The sequence below is a fragment of the Hypanus sabinus genome, unplaced genomic scaffold (genome assembly GCF_030144855.1).
Source record: "Hypanus sabinus isolate sHypSab1 unplaced genomic scaffold, sHypSab1.hap1 scaffold_275, whole genome shotgun sequence".
NCBI classification, from domain to species: domain Eukaryota; kingdom Metazoa; phylum Chordata; class Chondrichthyes; order Myliobatiformes; family Dasyatidae; genus Hypanus; species Hypanus sabinus.
Window position 1 is genome coordinate 361,807 of NW_026780885.1, and position 16,739 is coordinate 378,545.

Consider the following 16,739-nt stretch of genomic DNA (forward strand, 5'->3'; position numbering starts at 1 on the left):
TAAAGAGGCATCAGCAGAGTTGCATTTATTACAAAGTGGAGAAACATTCGGGTAAAAACTTGAGGACTTCTGTTTAGAAATGTAAGCTCTATGAACCACTTTAACTTGTAGAAGAGAATGACGAGCACAGAAAGATGATTTATTAACCCGTTTAGGAATTTTATTCCATCTATCATCAGAAATCTGACAATTTAGGTCATCCACCCAAGCTTTTTTTATTTAAACTAAAAAGTCTTGTCTGGAATCAATCAACAATTTATAGATACCTGTAATAGAACCATTAACAAAAGGTTTTACATTTAAAAGATCGTCCAGTAAATTTTTATGAGGACCTAGCGGAAAAGTAACTAATTGGAAACGTAGAAAATCTCTAATTTGAAGATATCTGTAAAAATGTGATTTTGGGAGTGCAAATTTATTTAACAATTGGTCAAATGACCAATTACTGCCTTGCCCCTTACTGCCTTGTTTGGTATTATTGCAAATGAACATATAACTTTAAATATTCCTAACGTACAGGTTTTATTTTTTCCCTCTCCTTTAGCAAGGAGAGCAATCTTGCTTAAATGGAAGGAGTCTACCCCTCCTACACATCTTCAATGGCTACGTGATATTATGTGGTATTTAAATTTAGAAAAGATCCGCTGCTTAGTCTTAAATTCGAAACAATCTTTTTATGATATCTGGGGACCTTTCCTAAATTACTTTTCCAATTTATAAAGTTTAACAGTGCACAGAATGTTATGTATATTTTTATCTTCTCTTCTTAAGTGAATTTTTTTTTCTTTTTTCTAATTATCCATTGTCATCTATCAATTTTTTTCCTTCGGTAGTTATTAGGGGGTTGATTTTTTATATATAAAAAATTTCTTTTATGATGTATGACCCATCTTTAAATTTTTGATCACAGAGTGGTATACCTTTATGTGTTATGCTATAACATTTTGATCAAGTTTATTACAATATATGAAAGTACACATGTTGAGATGTATCTATGTGTTGCACTGTGTACATCTTTTTTTTTCTGAATAAAAATATTGTAAGAAGAAAGAAAAAGACAGGCATATTTTAGAAAATATATAAAAAAATTAGGTACAATCATCATTTTCACAGCATGAATACGACCTATTAAAGAAAGAGTAAGTGGATTACATCTAGAAAATAGTTGTTTCATGGAGTCGATTAAAGGAACTACATTCGCTTTATAGAGTTCTTTATATTTTTTAGTAATTACAATACCTGCATATCTAAATGTATTAACAATTCTAAAAGGAATATCATTATATATACTAACATGGACAGTTAATGGAAACAATTCACTTTTATTCAAGTTAAGTTTATATCCTGAAAATTCACCAAAATCTTTGTGCTTCCAAAAGATTAGGAATTGATTCCTCAAGATTTGAAATAGAAACCAAAAGATCATCTGCATAAAGGGAAATCTTATGTATAGTTCCATTCATAGAGATACCGAGAATATTTTTAGCTTCACGTAGTGTTATAGCTAAAGGCTCCAATACAAGTTTAAAAAATAAAGGGCCTAATGGACATCCCTGTCTAGTGCCACGAGAAAGTGAGAAAAAAAGGAAGGCCTGCAGTTATTAGTCATGACGAGCTCAAGGACGGCTTCCTGTCTACAGATACAAGCCAAATGAATGATAAAATGTACCCGACCTCACAATGTAACTCGACGTGACCCTGCACCATGTGTCTATCTGCACTGCACTTTCTCTGCAGCCATAATGCTTCGTTGCAGTTATTGTTTTGCCGTATATCAGCTCAATGCACTGTTGTAATGTATCGATCTGTGTGGATGGTCTGTCAGGCAAGATATTCACTGTATCTCAGTACGTGATAAGAATAAACAAATTACACATTTTAATTTTGTGGAAATATTAGACAGACTGAGCTTCTGCTCTGGAACCACAGAAGGAAACTGAACTGTTGTCATTTCTGTGGAAAGCAAATAAATGGAAAAGGCTTCAATCTCACATTACGATCTGCGGTAACTGGGATCAGGTGACCTGTGGTGGGTCTCCCATATCAATATCAGAATCAGGTTTAATAAACCCGGCATATGTCATGAAATTCGTTGTCTCTGCGACAGCAGTAGAACCTAATTCACAACAATAGATTTTAACAATTGTGATTTAAAATAAGAATATAAATATTACATAGTTAAATGATATATATATAGTACAAAATGAAAAATGATTTAATAAACTATTTTAATTGTTTGCAACTATTTGACTGACTGGGTTGTTGCTTTGGAAGTAGTGGAGTGAAGCTTAACTGAACTGTACACATTTATGAGAAGCTCAGAGAAATAGAAAAGGCTAAATTCTCACATAAATGGGTCAGACACCCAAAAACATCGGCTACACTTCAGCAGGTAGAAACAGTGAAATGAAACATGCTGAAAATATTGCTGAAAAACATATTGTCCACCACAACGAGAGGACGTGACAGATCCGGATCTCACTGCCTTGTCTGAATGGGGAAAGATGAAGCTACACGGACACGTAGAGCAGTGACCCGCAGATGCTGCAGATCTGCAGAAAAAGGTGAACAGGAAATGGGATCACGTGATCGCTTTGGTCTCCCACTGCAGGCAGTGACTCCAGTTACCCACTCCAGCTACTCATTAGGCTGTGTAAAGAAGGAAACTTGCCGCTCACATCTCCTCTCACCTTAAATGTATTATACATTTCAACTCCCAGGAAAAATATATCCTCTGTCCACTCTATCTATACCTCTCGTAATCTTATAAACGTCCATCCAGTCTCACCCCAGCCTGCGCCGCTCTGGAGAAAACAACACAAGTTTGTCCAGCCTCTCGTTATAGCTCATGCCCTCTAATCCAGGCAGTGTCCTGGTAAACCTCTTCTGCGCCCTTGTCCAAAGCCCCGACATCCTTCCGAGAATGGGGGCGACCAGAACTGTATGAAACACTCCAGATGTTTTATAAAACTGTGTTACGAACTGAAACGTTTTAGAAACGAACCAGCAGCAACAGAGTTCACACTGGAGTCTGGTTTGGATGTTAAAACCACTCTCTTTATTAGTGTCTACTTATAATATAGTAATTTAACGAAATAAAGTGTATATATGTGTAAATATAACCCCCAGTCTATCAAGTCTGAGGGAACAAAGCTCAGAGTCTTGAGATGGTAAAGTAGGAAAGTTCAGTAATCTACGGAATAAACGATGGGGGGGGGGGAGATATTTGTAATCCAGGGTGAAACGTAGAGAAAAGGCCGTTACTTCAAAATAACCACCGACGAAGTTCTTATCCGTTGAATCCGTCCACATACGAGTTATCAGCGAAAGTGACCTGTCACAGGAACACCGTCTTCCAGGGGTTACCACACAACATACCCAGGCAAGCGTTAACACAAGATATTCCACAATCCACTCCTATGGATTATACGAAGTGACAGCCACACACATTCGTTGTGGTTCCGTGTACCGATGATCAACCCACTCTTGTGGGCATAGGAGAGTTCCAAGCCTCAGCTGCGACTAACTGAAGCGATCAGCTTTTCCAGTCTCTCTCTCTCTCTCTCTCTCTCTCTCTCTCTCTCTCTCTCTCTCTCTCTCTCTCTCTCTCTCTCTCTCTCTCTCTTTAAACTGGCCGACTGCCTGTCTGCAGATCGCTCTCTCTCTCTTATGGTTCAGTCCACAGTCAGCGCTGTCAGCCTGTGACTGGCGTCATAGTCCCGCCTCCTCACGCCGGCGCTCTTAAAGAAACAGTCACAGTACGACCGCAGGCTCGTAACAGCCGCAACACAACTTCCCGACTTTTGAACTCAGTGATTCAACTAATAAAGACAACCACGCCATTTGCCTTCTTAACCACCCGATCAATCTGTGCAGTCTCTTTCAGGGAGCGATGAACTTGGAGTCTAAGATCCCTCTGATCATCAACACTGTTCAGGGTTTTGCATTTAACAGTGTACTGTCTCATACATTCGACCTACCGAGCTGCCAAGATGATCATCACTAATCAAATCTCACTGAGATTTCTCAGGTCCTGTTGAATTTATTGCCAAGTGTACAAGTACGGGAAGGTACAGGTACAGAGAAACACTGACTTGTGGCAGCATCACAGGCAAGTACATTCAGATAACACACGGAACACAAATTATACGATTCTCTGTCCGTAACAATCTATAAATATGTTTTATGTCATCAACAATATATAAAATACATTGTGTCATTATCACTATTAAAATGTGCATTTTGTGTCAATAACAGGCTTGGAAATGTTGAATTTGCTCACTGTCTCCATTCCTCCTGTAATCCACAACCAGCTCCTGTGTTTTTGTCACAATGAGGGAGAGATTGTTTTCTTGACACCACTGTGTCGGGGTGATGACTTCTTCTCTGTCGGCTGCCTCGTTATTATTTGGGATCCGGCGGATCAATGTAGTGTGGTCAGCAAATCTAATTAGCAGATTGGAACCCGCCACTGCAGCCCCACGTTGCACTATGTACTGATGGCAAAGCTACGAATTTGCATGTGAATAGCCTCCCCTCCCCCAACTCCACTCTTTCTGCCTCACCAGCAGACTGGGACATCTCACATCTCGCTGCCTCCTCCCGGACATTATACTGTGAACAACTGTGGTCAGGGACTGATCTCTGGGGTACTCCAAACGCTACCTCCTTCCAGTCTGAAAACGACCCACTCATCCATCCACACAGTACCAGCATTTTATCGATCTCCAACGAAAAAGCCGAATCACCTACTCCTGAGGGTCAATACCATTGCTGACTCTGAGTTTACCACCGTCAAATGCCGGAGGGGACATAATAATCAGAAAGTCTCTAGTCACAGCCGTGTAAATAAAATGTGATCTCAGTGGGTGTGTGGCGCATGCTCAGAATGCGAAGGAGACAGACAAACTGAGCCAAGTCACAGACTGATGAAGGGGAGGAATGATCCATTTTGACACAGAGAGGGAAGCGGAGAGTTTGATGTTGTGCCTGATTCCGGAACTGTGGCCAGTTAGAAGATGAAGTCTTGTCCCCCCCCAAATTGTTTTCAGTTGTGACAGTGTTTTTCTCAGAAGGCACCATGGAAACTAAATAATCTGAGTGGAAATGTTGTCCTTCACCCACCGACGTGGTTTGTAAACTTTTAACAGTTTAGAAAATACAAAGGATTTGTGTATGGGAATCACAAACACAACGGCACGATAGTTCCGCTGTATCTGTCAGTTCACCAGCGCTTGAATGTCGCCGATCCTTGAATGTGGGGGCGGAGATGCTGGAGAAGACAGCGCCCCACTCGCGATAAGGAGAGCCCGAACACGTGTCCATGTCCGTGATCTGATTGGATACATTGCCATGACGTTACGAGCACTGTGACGTCATTCACTGGCTCTCATTTTGGAAGGGATTCAGTCGGGCATCGCAGATACACCAACAGCTTCGCACAGGGAAGGGGCCGTTCACCTGCTCCGTGTGTGCGAAGAGACTCATTCAGTTAACCACCTTGTGATGCTCCGGTGAGTTCACAATAAATAGAGACTACATTTCTGTCCGGAGTGAGCAAAGAGTTTTACTCAATCATCCCAGCTGTTGTAGCACCAGCAACTTCATATCAGGGAGGAAGTTCAAATCAGCTCCGTGTTAAATGTTTCACCATCACGGTGACTGAAGGCAGCTGCAGGTCCATGAGGGACTGTTACTGTCAGATTCTGCAGTTCTTGCGGCTGCTCATCGCACCCAGGACTGAACCCTGGTCACTGAGCATTGGAGGAGTCTGTTCTGCTGATGTTAGCCTTAAACTGGACTGGTGTTTAATATTGTGGATCTGTGAAAGACAAAGCAGTTTGTATCAAATCCCGTGTCTCGCTTGAGAGGCCACTCGGCCCAGCTGGTCCCTGCCCATGTTTCTGTTCCATATCAGTATATGAAAATCTACCCCTGCCGTTCCCCTCTCACCCTCCCTGAGATGACAGATTGCAACTAGTCACCACTCCGTGGGATAGGAGATTCCCGTTGAATGTCATAGAATCACAGAAATCTACAACATATTATCGATAATTTGTCCCACAATGTTGTACCGACCATGTAACTTACTCTAGAAATTGCTTAGAATTACCCTACCGCATAGCCTCCTATTTTCCCAAGCTCCATGTACCTTTCTAAGAGTCTCTTGAAAGACCCTATTGTATCCGCCTCTACCACCGTCGCTGGCGGTGCATTCCACACACACACCACTCTTTGCTTATAAAAACTCAGCTCTGACATGTCCCCTGTACCTACTTCCAGGCAGCTTAAACCGATTCCCCCTCGTGTTAGCCGTTTCTACCTGGGGAAAAAAAAAGACTCTGGCTATCCACACGACCAATGCCTCCCATCATTTTATACACCTGCATGAATTCCCTGCATGATTTTCTCCGGTCTGAACAAGACGATGAGCTCACTGTGGTTGTGACGTTGTTCAGGGCTCCGGACGAAGTTGGTTAAACTCCTTCTTCCCGCTCTTTTCAATGTTTCTACGTTAAAACCACTTTCTTCATTTGTATTGTGACGGGTGCCTGAATTACCCCTATGAACTGTGTTTTTGAAAAGAGAGAGGGAGATGTTCAACGAGAGAGAGAGAGAGAGAGAGAGAGAGAGAGAGAGAGAGAGAGAGAGAGAGAGAGAGAGAGAGAGAGAGAGAGAGAGAGAGAGAGAGAGAGAGAGAGAGAGAGAGAGAGAGAGAGAGAGAGAGAGAGAGAGAGAGAGAGAGAGAGAGAGAGAGAGAGAGAGAGAGAGAGAGAGAGAGAGAGAGAGAGAGAGAGGAGAGAGAGAGAGAGAGAGAGAGAGAGAGAGAGAGAGAGAGAGAGAGAGAGAGAGAGAGAGAGGAGAGAGAGAGAGAGAGACTAAGACTAAGACTAAGACTAAGACTGCTCGGAGACGGTGTTATGGTTTATCTGTAAGCTTGTTTACACTTTTACAAGGACACTATCAGCTTCTGTGTTCTTACAGAGAGAGAAGGGAGGAACTGTTTGAATGACAGCTGGGGCTCAGCACGATGAGATAAGTACACGAACATGTAGATATAAGACAATTACGAAGAATTCCACACAGATTCCACGCTGGGTAAACGAAGTATCAGTCGCCGAAGTTCTTATCCGTCGATTAGTTCGAAATCCACATAGAAATATCAACTGTGACAGTGACAGGAATATCGTCTTCAAGTGGTTACCACAGAACACCCCGATTCCACGTAAGGGCCAACAAAAGTGATACCACCGGATACTCCAGCAAATCCACACATATGGATGATACGAAGTGACTGTCACATATCCGTTGTGCACTGCGTGCCGATGATCAGATCAACCCAACCTTTTGGCATGGAAGAGTTGCAGCCTATAGCAGTCACACGCTGAAGTTCCAACAGCTTGTCTCCCTCTCCCTCTCCCTCTCCCGCTCCCGCTCCCTCAGGCTGCCGCAGCTTGTGTCTGACTTCAGAGCCCCGCCTCACTCAGGCACTTAAAGCGACACTCACAGTAAACGAACCGGCGTCTCGTAACACAATGCACCTCTAAAGTCTGACAGCAGACTCGCGAGTGAATCTTCGATGGTGCAGAGTCAGAAACCGAAGATTTGCCAGCCTGAGTCAGGGGCTCCAGAGAGAGATGGGGTCCAGAGGAGGAGGGACGAATAAGACGAGCACGATGTGGTTAAAAGTGAAAGATTAGAAACATTTGGAAACTGGTTGATCGAAAAAAAGGTGGTTAATTCTGCAAAACACAGGTGGAAATCAACAGATAAGGTAGAAATTTTGGAGAGGAATACATAGGAAATGTTTTCTCAGTATTTCCAGCAACTGCAGAATCTCCTATGTTTTATATCTGCATTTTACTTTGGCATTAGATACATGTTGATATTGAGTATATTGCTTATGGGAGCCGCTTTCTGCGTTAAAACAGCTGCAGATTTTTTCGATTCCCACGATAAAAAAAATGAGGTATGGACATTGAACGGGTGCTTGCAGAAATGTCTAATGGCACCGTGATTACCCATAGGGCAATTCGTTCAGAATTTCGCCGGCGCTGAAGCGCCGATGAAATGCGCAGGCGTCAGGCTGAGGACGTCCCTGAGTTTCACGCATGCGCGCAGTGCACAGAAGGCTTTGAAAATGTCGGTTGCAGGTAAGAGCGATTAACCGTGTTTTTATCTTAAATACCGACTTCAGGATAATTCCTCTGAATTTCGGACACCGTGGGCAGCAATCCGGACAGTCCTGCCCTCTTCCCTCTCTCTCAGCCCCACGATCCGTACACGGGCCCGGGGAGCTTCCGGCTGATGAGGGAATGGGAATCGATGGATCTCTCAGACAGAGCTGAGCTCCAGCTATCTAAATGCAAGGATTAGGAACTCGGAGAAAGGGAACAAAAATCTTTTACATCACAAGTTGAGAAAATCGCCTTTGTTCTACCTCCAATCACTAACAGAGAAAATCTGCAGATGCTGGAATTCCAAGCAACGCACACAAAATCCGGAGGATATCAGCATTAGGACTCTTTTCCATAGATGCTGTCTGGCCTGCTGAGCTCCTCCAGTATTTGTGTGTGTTGCTGCATTTACCTCCTCTTGCTCTGGACTTTTCTACCGGTGAGAACATGTTTTGTCCCATTCTCTCTGGGTACATAATGATATCAAACACCTTTGCCCTGGGCAACAGTAGCTTTCACATCACAAATGTGCTGATTCCAGTGAGACAGACTACTGCCCTTCCCTTCATATTCATAGGGATTTCATTTACTGAGTTCACCACCGTCAGTCATTGGGGGAGGGTTCAGGGGGAATATATATGTAGAACACAGAAACTAGTGATGCCTGTTTGCATTTTGGTGATGCAAAAGTTGCTGGAGAATTTGCAAGTGGGAACAAGTGGAGTGATATTTGGAATCTGACTTCTTAAAGCGTAATTTAGCAAGCAAACCACATATGGACAATGTGCAAAAGCTTTGGTGAGAAACTCCTGCATTTCCTGTTACAGGCCTGCTACATAGGTTGTGTGAGAGTGCAGATGAACTCGATCAAACCAGAGGAGATTAAAGTTCCTATTGACAGTGATTTGCTAGCTGTCACTGGGTAAAAAATACACAGTCCAAGATTTATCTGCACACTGGTTATTACAAATTAGAGGGGTATTGGAGGAAGGAGGGGAGACCTGCAGTGTCCCTGATGCCCTCCCCTACAAGATGTGCATCCAGCTGCAACTTGTAACCCTGCACTTCAATGAGCTGCTTGAAGTGGGTGAATTCCATATCATCCAGCAGTTGGAGGGGGTGATAGATATGACATGAAGAGAGGTGAGTTACTCCCAAGGTGCAGGACACAGGAAACTGGGTGAGAGTCAGGAAGGGGAATGAGGTTAAATAGGCATCGCAGAGTACTCTTGTGGCCATTTCACACAACAACAGGTGGACCAGAAGCTGTGGGGGTAATTACCTGGCAGATGAAAGTCAAAAGATAGGGGTTTCGTTAGTTAGAGGAACAGAACAAGAGGGGACAAATATCCTAGTGGTAAGACTTGCTAGTGGTAGTGAGCAGGGGAGGGGGTGATGTGGTTAAAATAAGTTGAAGAATGACAGAACAGATAGTGGAGAGGGTGAATTGAATTGACTTTATTAAATACATATTTCATAAACATGAGTAGTAATATTTACCTTACATCATCTAAATGGGCAATGTTTAATTTATAGTCATTTATAATAGATAGTTTGTACATAGGACAGTCAATACAACATCGAAATGCAATTGTATCAGCATGAATTAATCAGTCTGATGGCCTGGTGGAAGATGATGTCCCGGGGCCTGTTGCTCCTTTTGCTGTGGTACCGTTTCCTGGATGATAGCAGCAGGAACAGTTTGTGGTTGTGGTGAATTGGGCCTTTTTGTCGCTGATATTCGTTGGGCCCTTTTTACACACCTGTCTGTGTAAATGTACTGAATCATGGAAAGTAGATTGTGCAATGTATAATTTCCTTGTTTATATTTAGAGACATTTTTTGGTGTATAAAATGATGAGGGGTATTGAGCGTGTGAGTGGCCAGAGAAGTGTTTTTTCCCCCAGGGTTGAAATGGTTAATGCCGCTTTTCCACACTCCCACAGACCCTTTGTCCATCTCCTGGGTAAATAGAGTTTGAAAAATATTTAAGATCTCCCCCATCTGCTTTGGTTCCACACGTGGATTGCCATTCTGGACTTCCAAAGGACCAACTTTGTGCCTTGCAATCCTTTTGCTCTTAATCTATCACTAGAATCCCTGAAGATTATCCTTCATCTCTTCTGTGACAGCAACCTCATGCCATCTTTTAGCCATCCTGATTGATTTCTTATGTGTTCTGTTGCATTTCTTATACTCCATAAGGAACTGACTGCCTATCCCTGTTATGTAATTCCATTTTGTGCTTTACCAGGGTCTGAATATCTCTTGCAATTCAAGTTTCCCTACAGTTTCTATCTTTAACTTTTATTCTGACATACCCGCTTACTAATTTCAAAATTTTGCTTTGAAGGCCTCCCATTTACCAAGCACACCTTTGCCATAAAGCAGCCTGTCCCAGTCCACAGTTGCCAGATCCTAGTGTTGATTCCAGGTATTGATCCATGCCCTGAACACATCCGCCTTTCCTACGCTGCTCCTTGTATTGAAATATACAGGGCTCAGCATATTCACTGCACCACGCTCAACTTTTTCATTCCTGACTTTGTCTGAGGCCTGAACAACATCTGTCTCCACAAATTCTCCACTCTCTGTTCTGTTATTCAGGCTCCCATTCCCCCTGCAACTTTAGTTTAACCCTCCTTACCCCCACCTCCCTCCATGCAGATCTATCACCCCTTTGTCTTTCCTCTCCCAGATCAATAAAAAGGAGGTGCATACCAGGTACAGGCAGATAGGAACAAATGGGGTACTTATGAAATACAGGAAATTCAAGTGAACACTTACGAAAGAAATAAAAGAAGGCATGAGGTTGCCCCAGCAGACAAGGTGAAGGAGAATCCTCAGGGATTCTGCAGATATGTTAAGAGCAAAAATATTGCAAGGGAAAAAATTAATTCTCTGGAAGATCAGAATGGTAATCCATATGAAGGATAGCATAGACTTGGGGAGATTTTTTTTGCATCCGTATTTACTCAGGAGATGAACACAGAGTCTATAGAAGTGAGGCAAAGCCGCATCAACTTCATGGACCCTGTACAGATTACAGAGGCCGAGGGGTTTGAGGCAAATTAGTGTGGATCAATCCCCAGGGCCTGACAAGTTGTTCACTAGGACCCGGCGGAAGACAAGTGCAGAAATTATCGGGGCCTAAACACAGATATTTGAATCATCCTTAGTGACAGGTGAGGTACTCGAAGATTGGAGGACAGACAATGTTGTTCTGATGTTCAAGAAAGGCTGTAAAAATAAACTAGGAAATTATGGTGGGCTTGACATCAGAACTGGGAAAGTTATTGGAATGTGTGCAGGAACCAGGTATATACTGTAAGTATTTGGATAGGTGTGGACTGGTAAAGGATAGGCAGCATGGCTCTTGCCAATCTTATAGAGTCTCTCAAGGAAGTTATCAGGGAAGTGGATGAAGGCAAGGCAGTGGATGTTGTCTACATGGACTTCAGCAAGGCACCTGACAAAGTCTCATATGGGAGGTTGGTCAAGAAGGTTCGGTCACTCAGCATTCGAGATTAAACAGTAAACTGGATGAGACACTGTCTTTGGGAGAAGCCAGAGTGTGGTTTCCGCTCTGGCTGGAGGCCTGTGTCTAGTGGCTGCCACAGGGATCAGTACTGGATCTGTTGTTGTTTGTCAGTCTATATCAGTAATCTGGATGATCGTGTGGTTAACTGAATCAGCAAATTTGTGGATGACAATAAGACAGGGGGTTCAGTGGAGTGCAAGAAGACTATCATGGCTTGCAGTGCAATCTGGACCAGGTGGGAAAATGGTTTTAGAAATGGAAAATGGAATTTAATGCAGTCCAGTATGAGTTGTTGCACTTTGGTCTGACCTACCAAGGGAGGTCTTTCACAGTGACTGGTCAGGCACAGAGGAGTGTTGTAGAAGAAAGGGACCTGTGAATACAAGACCTTAATTCACTGAAAGTGGTATCACAGGTAGATAGGGATAGAAAGATTGATTTCAGCCCATTGCCCTTCATGAACCAAATTACTGATAACAATAGATGGATATTATGTTGACTTCTAGAAGACATTGGTGAGGCCTAATTTGGAGTATTGTGTACAGTTTTGGTCACCTACCTACAGGAAAGTTGTAAAAGAAGTTCATAGATTTCATAGAAAATTCACAAGGATGTTGCCATGTCTGGAGGACTTGGATAATAAAGAAATATTGAACAAATCCGGACTTTATTCCTTGGAATGCAGAAGATCGAGGGGAGATTTGATTGTGATAGAGAGGCACAGATAGTGTTAATGCAAGCTGGCTTGTTCCATGAAGATTGGGTGGGACAACAACCAGAGACCATGTGTTAAAGGTGAAAGGTGAAATATTAAGGGGAACATGAGGGGAAACTTCTTCACACAGACGGTCATCTGGCTGTGGAATGAGCAGCCAGCACAAGTGGTGCATGCGAGCTCAATTCCAACATTTAAGAGTTTTGTGTTGGTACCTGGATGGTAGGGGTATGGGAGTGGGCTGTTTAAATGGTTCAGCACAAACTGGATGGCCCAAAGGGCCTGTTTCTATGTTGAAATTTTCTAAGATTGTGACAAGAACCTGAAATAATACAAAAATTCACTCTAACCCCTTTTGACAGCTGTGTGAACCAACCAGTCATTTCAGCAGGAATTTTTATGTGACGTTAAAACTGTGACACTTTAAGTTAATAATACATCAAAGAAGATCCCAGCTGCAAGTCAAGAAAAACTATTTGTGTGAGAGTGTTTCAGTTACTGAGGGGCCAGGAACCCATGCAGCTCAGTGGGAACAGGGAATAATACCAACGGAGAGAGTCAAACTGAGCCAGGTCACAGATTGGAGATGGCAGAAATGCCCCATTCTTATAGAGACAGGAAGAGCATCAGGGAATTGATGGTCATTCCAGATACCAGCACTCTGCCCAGTCAGAAGTTGATTTCTCTGTCCAACTTTCGTTGAACTTCACCGTAACAGTGTGATACCAGATCAAACCTTGGCAACTCAAGTAATCTCATTTGAAATGTTGCACTAAACCCATTGATGGATTTTGTTAAATCTTTTTACAGGTTAAAAATGAGAAGGAATTTGTCGCCAGGAAGCTCAAACACGGCACATCAGTTTTGTTGTCTCTGTCTAGATGTTTAAAAAGTGGAGCAAGGGATGCAATTGACCACCCTTTCTGCTCGGACTGTGGGGAGGGATTCACTTGGACAGTTGACCAACTGGCACGCCTGTAATTTACACAGGAGAAAGGCCTTTCACCCGCTCAGACAGTGGGAATGGATTCACTCGATTATCACAATTGAAAGTACATCAGCAAGTTCACACTGGGCAAGGCCATTCACCTGTTCTGTGTGTGAGAAGGGGTTCAGTCGGTCATCCCACCTGTGAACACACCAATCAGTTCACACTGGGCAGAGGCTGGTCAACTGCTGAGTTTCTGGGAAAGGATTCACTTAGTCATCTGTTCTAATGGCACACCAGCGTGTTCACACCGGGGAGAAGCCGTTCACCTGCTCAGAGTGTGGGAAAGGATTTACACAGACATCTACCCTACTGGTACATCAGCGAGTTCACACTGGGGAGAGGCCATTCACCTGCTCAGTCTGTGGGAAAGGATTCACTCAGTCATCCCACCTACAGATACATCAGCGAGTTCACACTGGGGAGAGGCCATTTAACTGCTCAGTCTGTGGGAAGGGATTCATTCAGTTATCCCACCTGCAGAGACATCATCGAGTTCACACTGGGGAGAAGCCGTTCACCTGCTCAGAATGTGGGAAGGGATTCACTTGGTTATTCAGCCTACAGAAACATCAGCGAGTTCACACTGGGGAGAAGCCGTTCACCTGCTCAGTCTGTGGGAGGAGATTCACTGAGTCTTCCACCCTGCAGAATCATCAGCGAGTTCACACTGGGGAGAGGCCATTCACCTGCTCAGTCTGTGGGAAAGGATTCACTCAGTCATCCCACCTACAGATACATCAGCGAGTCCACACTGGAGAGAGGCCATTTAACTGCTCAGTCTGTGGGAAGGGATTCATTCAGTTATCCCACCTGCAGAGACATCATCGAGTTCACACTGGGGAGAAGCCATTCACCTGCTCAGAATGTGGGAAGGGATTCACTTGGTTATCCAGCCTACAGAAACATCAGCGAGTTCACACTGGGGAGAAGCCGTTCACCTGCTCAGTCTGTGGGAGGAGATTCACTGAGTCTTCCACCCTGCAGAATCATCAGCGAGTTCACACTGGGGAGAGGCTGTTCACCTGCTCAGAATGTGGGAAAGGATTCACTCTGTCATCTACCCTACTGATACATCAGCGAGTTCACACTGGGGAGAGGCCGTTCACCTGCTCAGTCTGTGGGAAAGGGTTCACTCTGTCATCTACCCTACTGGTACATCAGCGAGTTCACACTGGGGAGAGGCCGTTCACCTGCTCAGTCTGTGGGAAGGGATTCACTAATTTATCCAGCCTACAGAGACATCAGCGACTTCACACTGGGGAGAAGCCGTTCACCTGCTCAGAATGTGGGAAGAGATTCACTCAGTCATCCAACCTACTGAGTCACCAGCGAGTTCACACTGGGGAGAAGCCATTCACCTGCTCAGTCTGTGGGAAGGGATTCACTCAGTCATCCCACCTACGGAGTCACCAGCGAGTTCACACCGGGGAGAGGCCATTCACCTGTTCAGTCTGTGGGAAGGGATTCACTCAGTCATCCACCCTACAGAGTCACCAGTCAGTTCACACTGGGGAGAGGCCTCTCTCCTGCTCAGTCTGTGGGAAGGGATTCACTGTGTCATCCACCCTACAGAGACATCAGCGAGTTCACACTGGGGAGAAGCCGTTCACCTGCTCAGAATGTGGGAAGGGATTCTCTCAGTTATCCAGCCTACAGAAACATCAGTGAGTTCACACTGGGGAGAGGCCATTCACCTGCTCAGAATGTGGAAAGAGATTCACTGACTCTTCCACCCTGCAGAGTCATCAGCAAGTTTACAGTGGAGAGAGGCAGTTCTCCTGCTGAGAATGTGGGAAAGTATTCACTCTGTCATCCACCCTACTGGTACATCAGCAAGTTCACACTGGGGAGAAACCTTTCAACTGCTCAGTCTGGGAATGGATTCACTCAGTTATTCACCCTACAGAAACATCAACAAGTTCACACTGGAGAGAGGCCGTTCACCTGCTGAGAATGTGGGAAAGGATTCACTCAGTCATCCCACCTACTGACACACCTGTCAGCTCACAATGGGGAGTGGCCATTGTTATGAATCTCTAGGTTTTGTTTGCTGTGGAGAGAGAGAGAGAGAGAGATTAAGAAGGCAAATGTGTCTGACTTGCAGCTTGTTTACATTGTGTGCAGCTTGTTTAGTTTTAACTGAGGACACAGACACTCAGAGTCAGACGGAGACGAAGGAGGAAAAATGGAAAGAATCGAAACCAGGGAACTAGTGGCCAAGGGTCACTGTTTGGAACTTTCCTTTGCCCACAAGTGTGGGCAAATTATCGATTCTCCGTACATTGAATATGTGGATGTCACCTCATTTGATCCATTGGAGTGGATCTGATTTGGGGTATCCTGCGGTGACCACTAATGTGTTAACCCTTGTCTGGCTATGGTGTGGTAATTCTTTTGAAGACGATACCCTTCATGACAAGTCACTTTGGGTGATAATTAGTATGTGGATTTGGAAGGATGACAGATAAAATCTACAGCAACTGTTGGTCTTGTTTTACCACCATGTAACCTGTGGAATATGACATAATTGCCTTCTCTCAACATTTACCCTGGATTACAAATATCTCTCTCATCACCTATTCTGTGTTTGAACTGAACTTTCATACTTTACCAAATCAAGACTCCAAGTCTTGTTTCCCCCGAGCTCAATAGTTTGGGAATTTTATTTATACACATAACACTCAGGAGGAAATCTGCAGATGCTGGAAATTCAAACAACACACACAAAATGCTCATGGAACACAGCAGGCCAGACAGTATCTATAAGGAGAACTGTCGACGTTTCAGGCTGAGACCCTTCGTCAGGACTCACTGAAAGGAAAGATACTAAGAGATTTGTAAGTAGTGGGGGGAGGCTGAAATGCAAAATGATAGGAGAAGACCGGATGTGGTGGGATGAAGCTAAGAGCTGGAAAGGTGATTGGCGAAAGTGATACAGAGCTGGGAGAGGACCATTGGACAGGAGGCCTCAGAGGAAAGAAAGGTGGGGGGGGGGGGGGAAGCACCAGAGAGACATGGAAAACAGGCAATTAAATATGTCAGTGATGGGGTAAGAAGGGGAAGAGGGGTATTAACGGAAGGTGGAGGAGTCAATGTTCACCCCATCAGGTTGGAGGCTACCCAGCTTGTATATACGGTGTTGTTCCTCCAACCTGAGTTTGGATTGATTTTGACAGTAAAGGAGGCCATGGATAGACATATCAGAATGGGAATGGGATGTGGAATTAAAATGCGTAGCCACTAGGCGGAGTCTGTTGCTGCTGGTTCGTTTCTAAAGCATTACGGTTTGTAACAAAATGGGGCCTGCGTCTGGGA

General features: G+C 44.1%; 1 protein-coding gene across 1 annotated transcript; it reads left to right on the forward strand.

The window, feature by feature from the left end:
- The first annotated feature begins 8,068 nt into the window (after positions 1-8,068).
- Positions 8,069-15,994, forward strand: LOC132388167 (zinc finger protein 229-like). The gene is made up of 2 exons (XM_059960518.1): positions 8,069-8,153; positions 13,244-15,994. The coding sequence occupies exon 2, from the start codon at positions 13,650-13,652 to the stop codon at positions 15,090-15,092; it is 1,443 nt and encodes a 480-aa protein (XP_059816501.1). The 5' UTR covers positions 8,069-8,153; positions 13,244-13,649; the 3' UTR covers positions 15,093-15,994.
- Positions 15,995-16,739: the final 745 nt, after the last annotated feature.

Excerpts from the sequence above, each read along its gene's own strand:
- LOC132388167 (XM_059960518.1), top strand. The coding sequence starts at position 13,650 with ATGGCACACCAGCGTGTTCACACCGGGGAGAAGCCGTTCACCTGCTCA.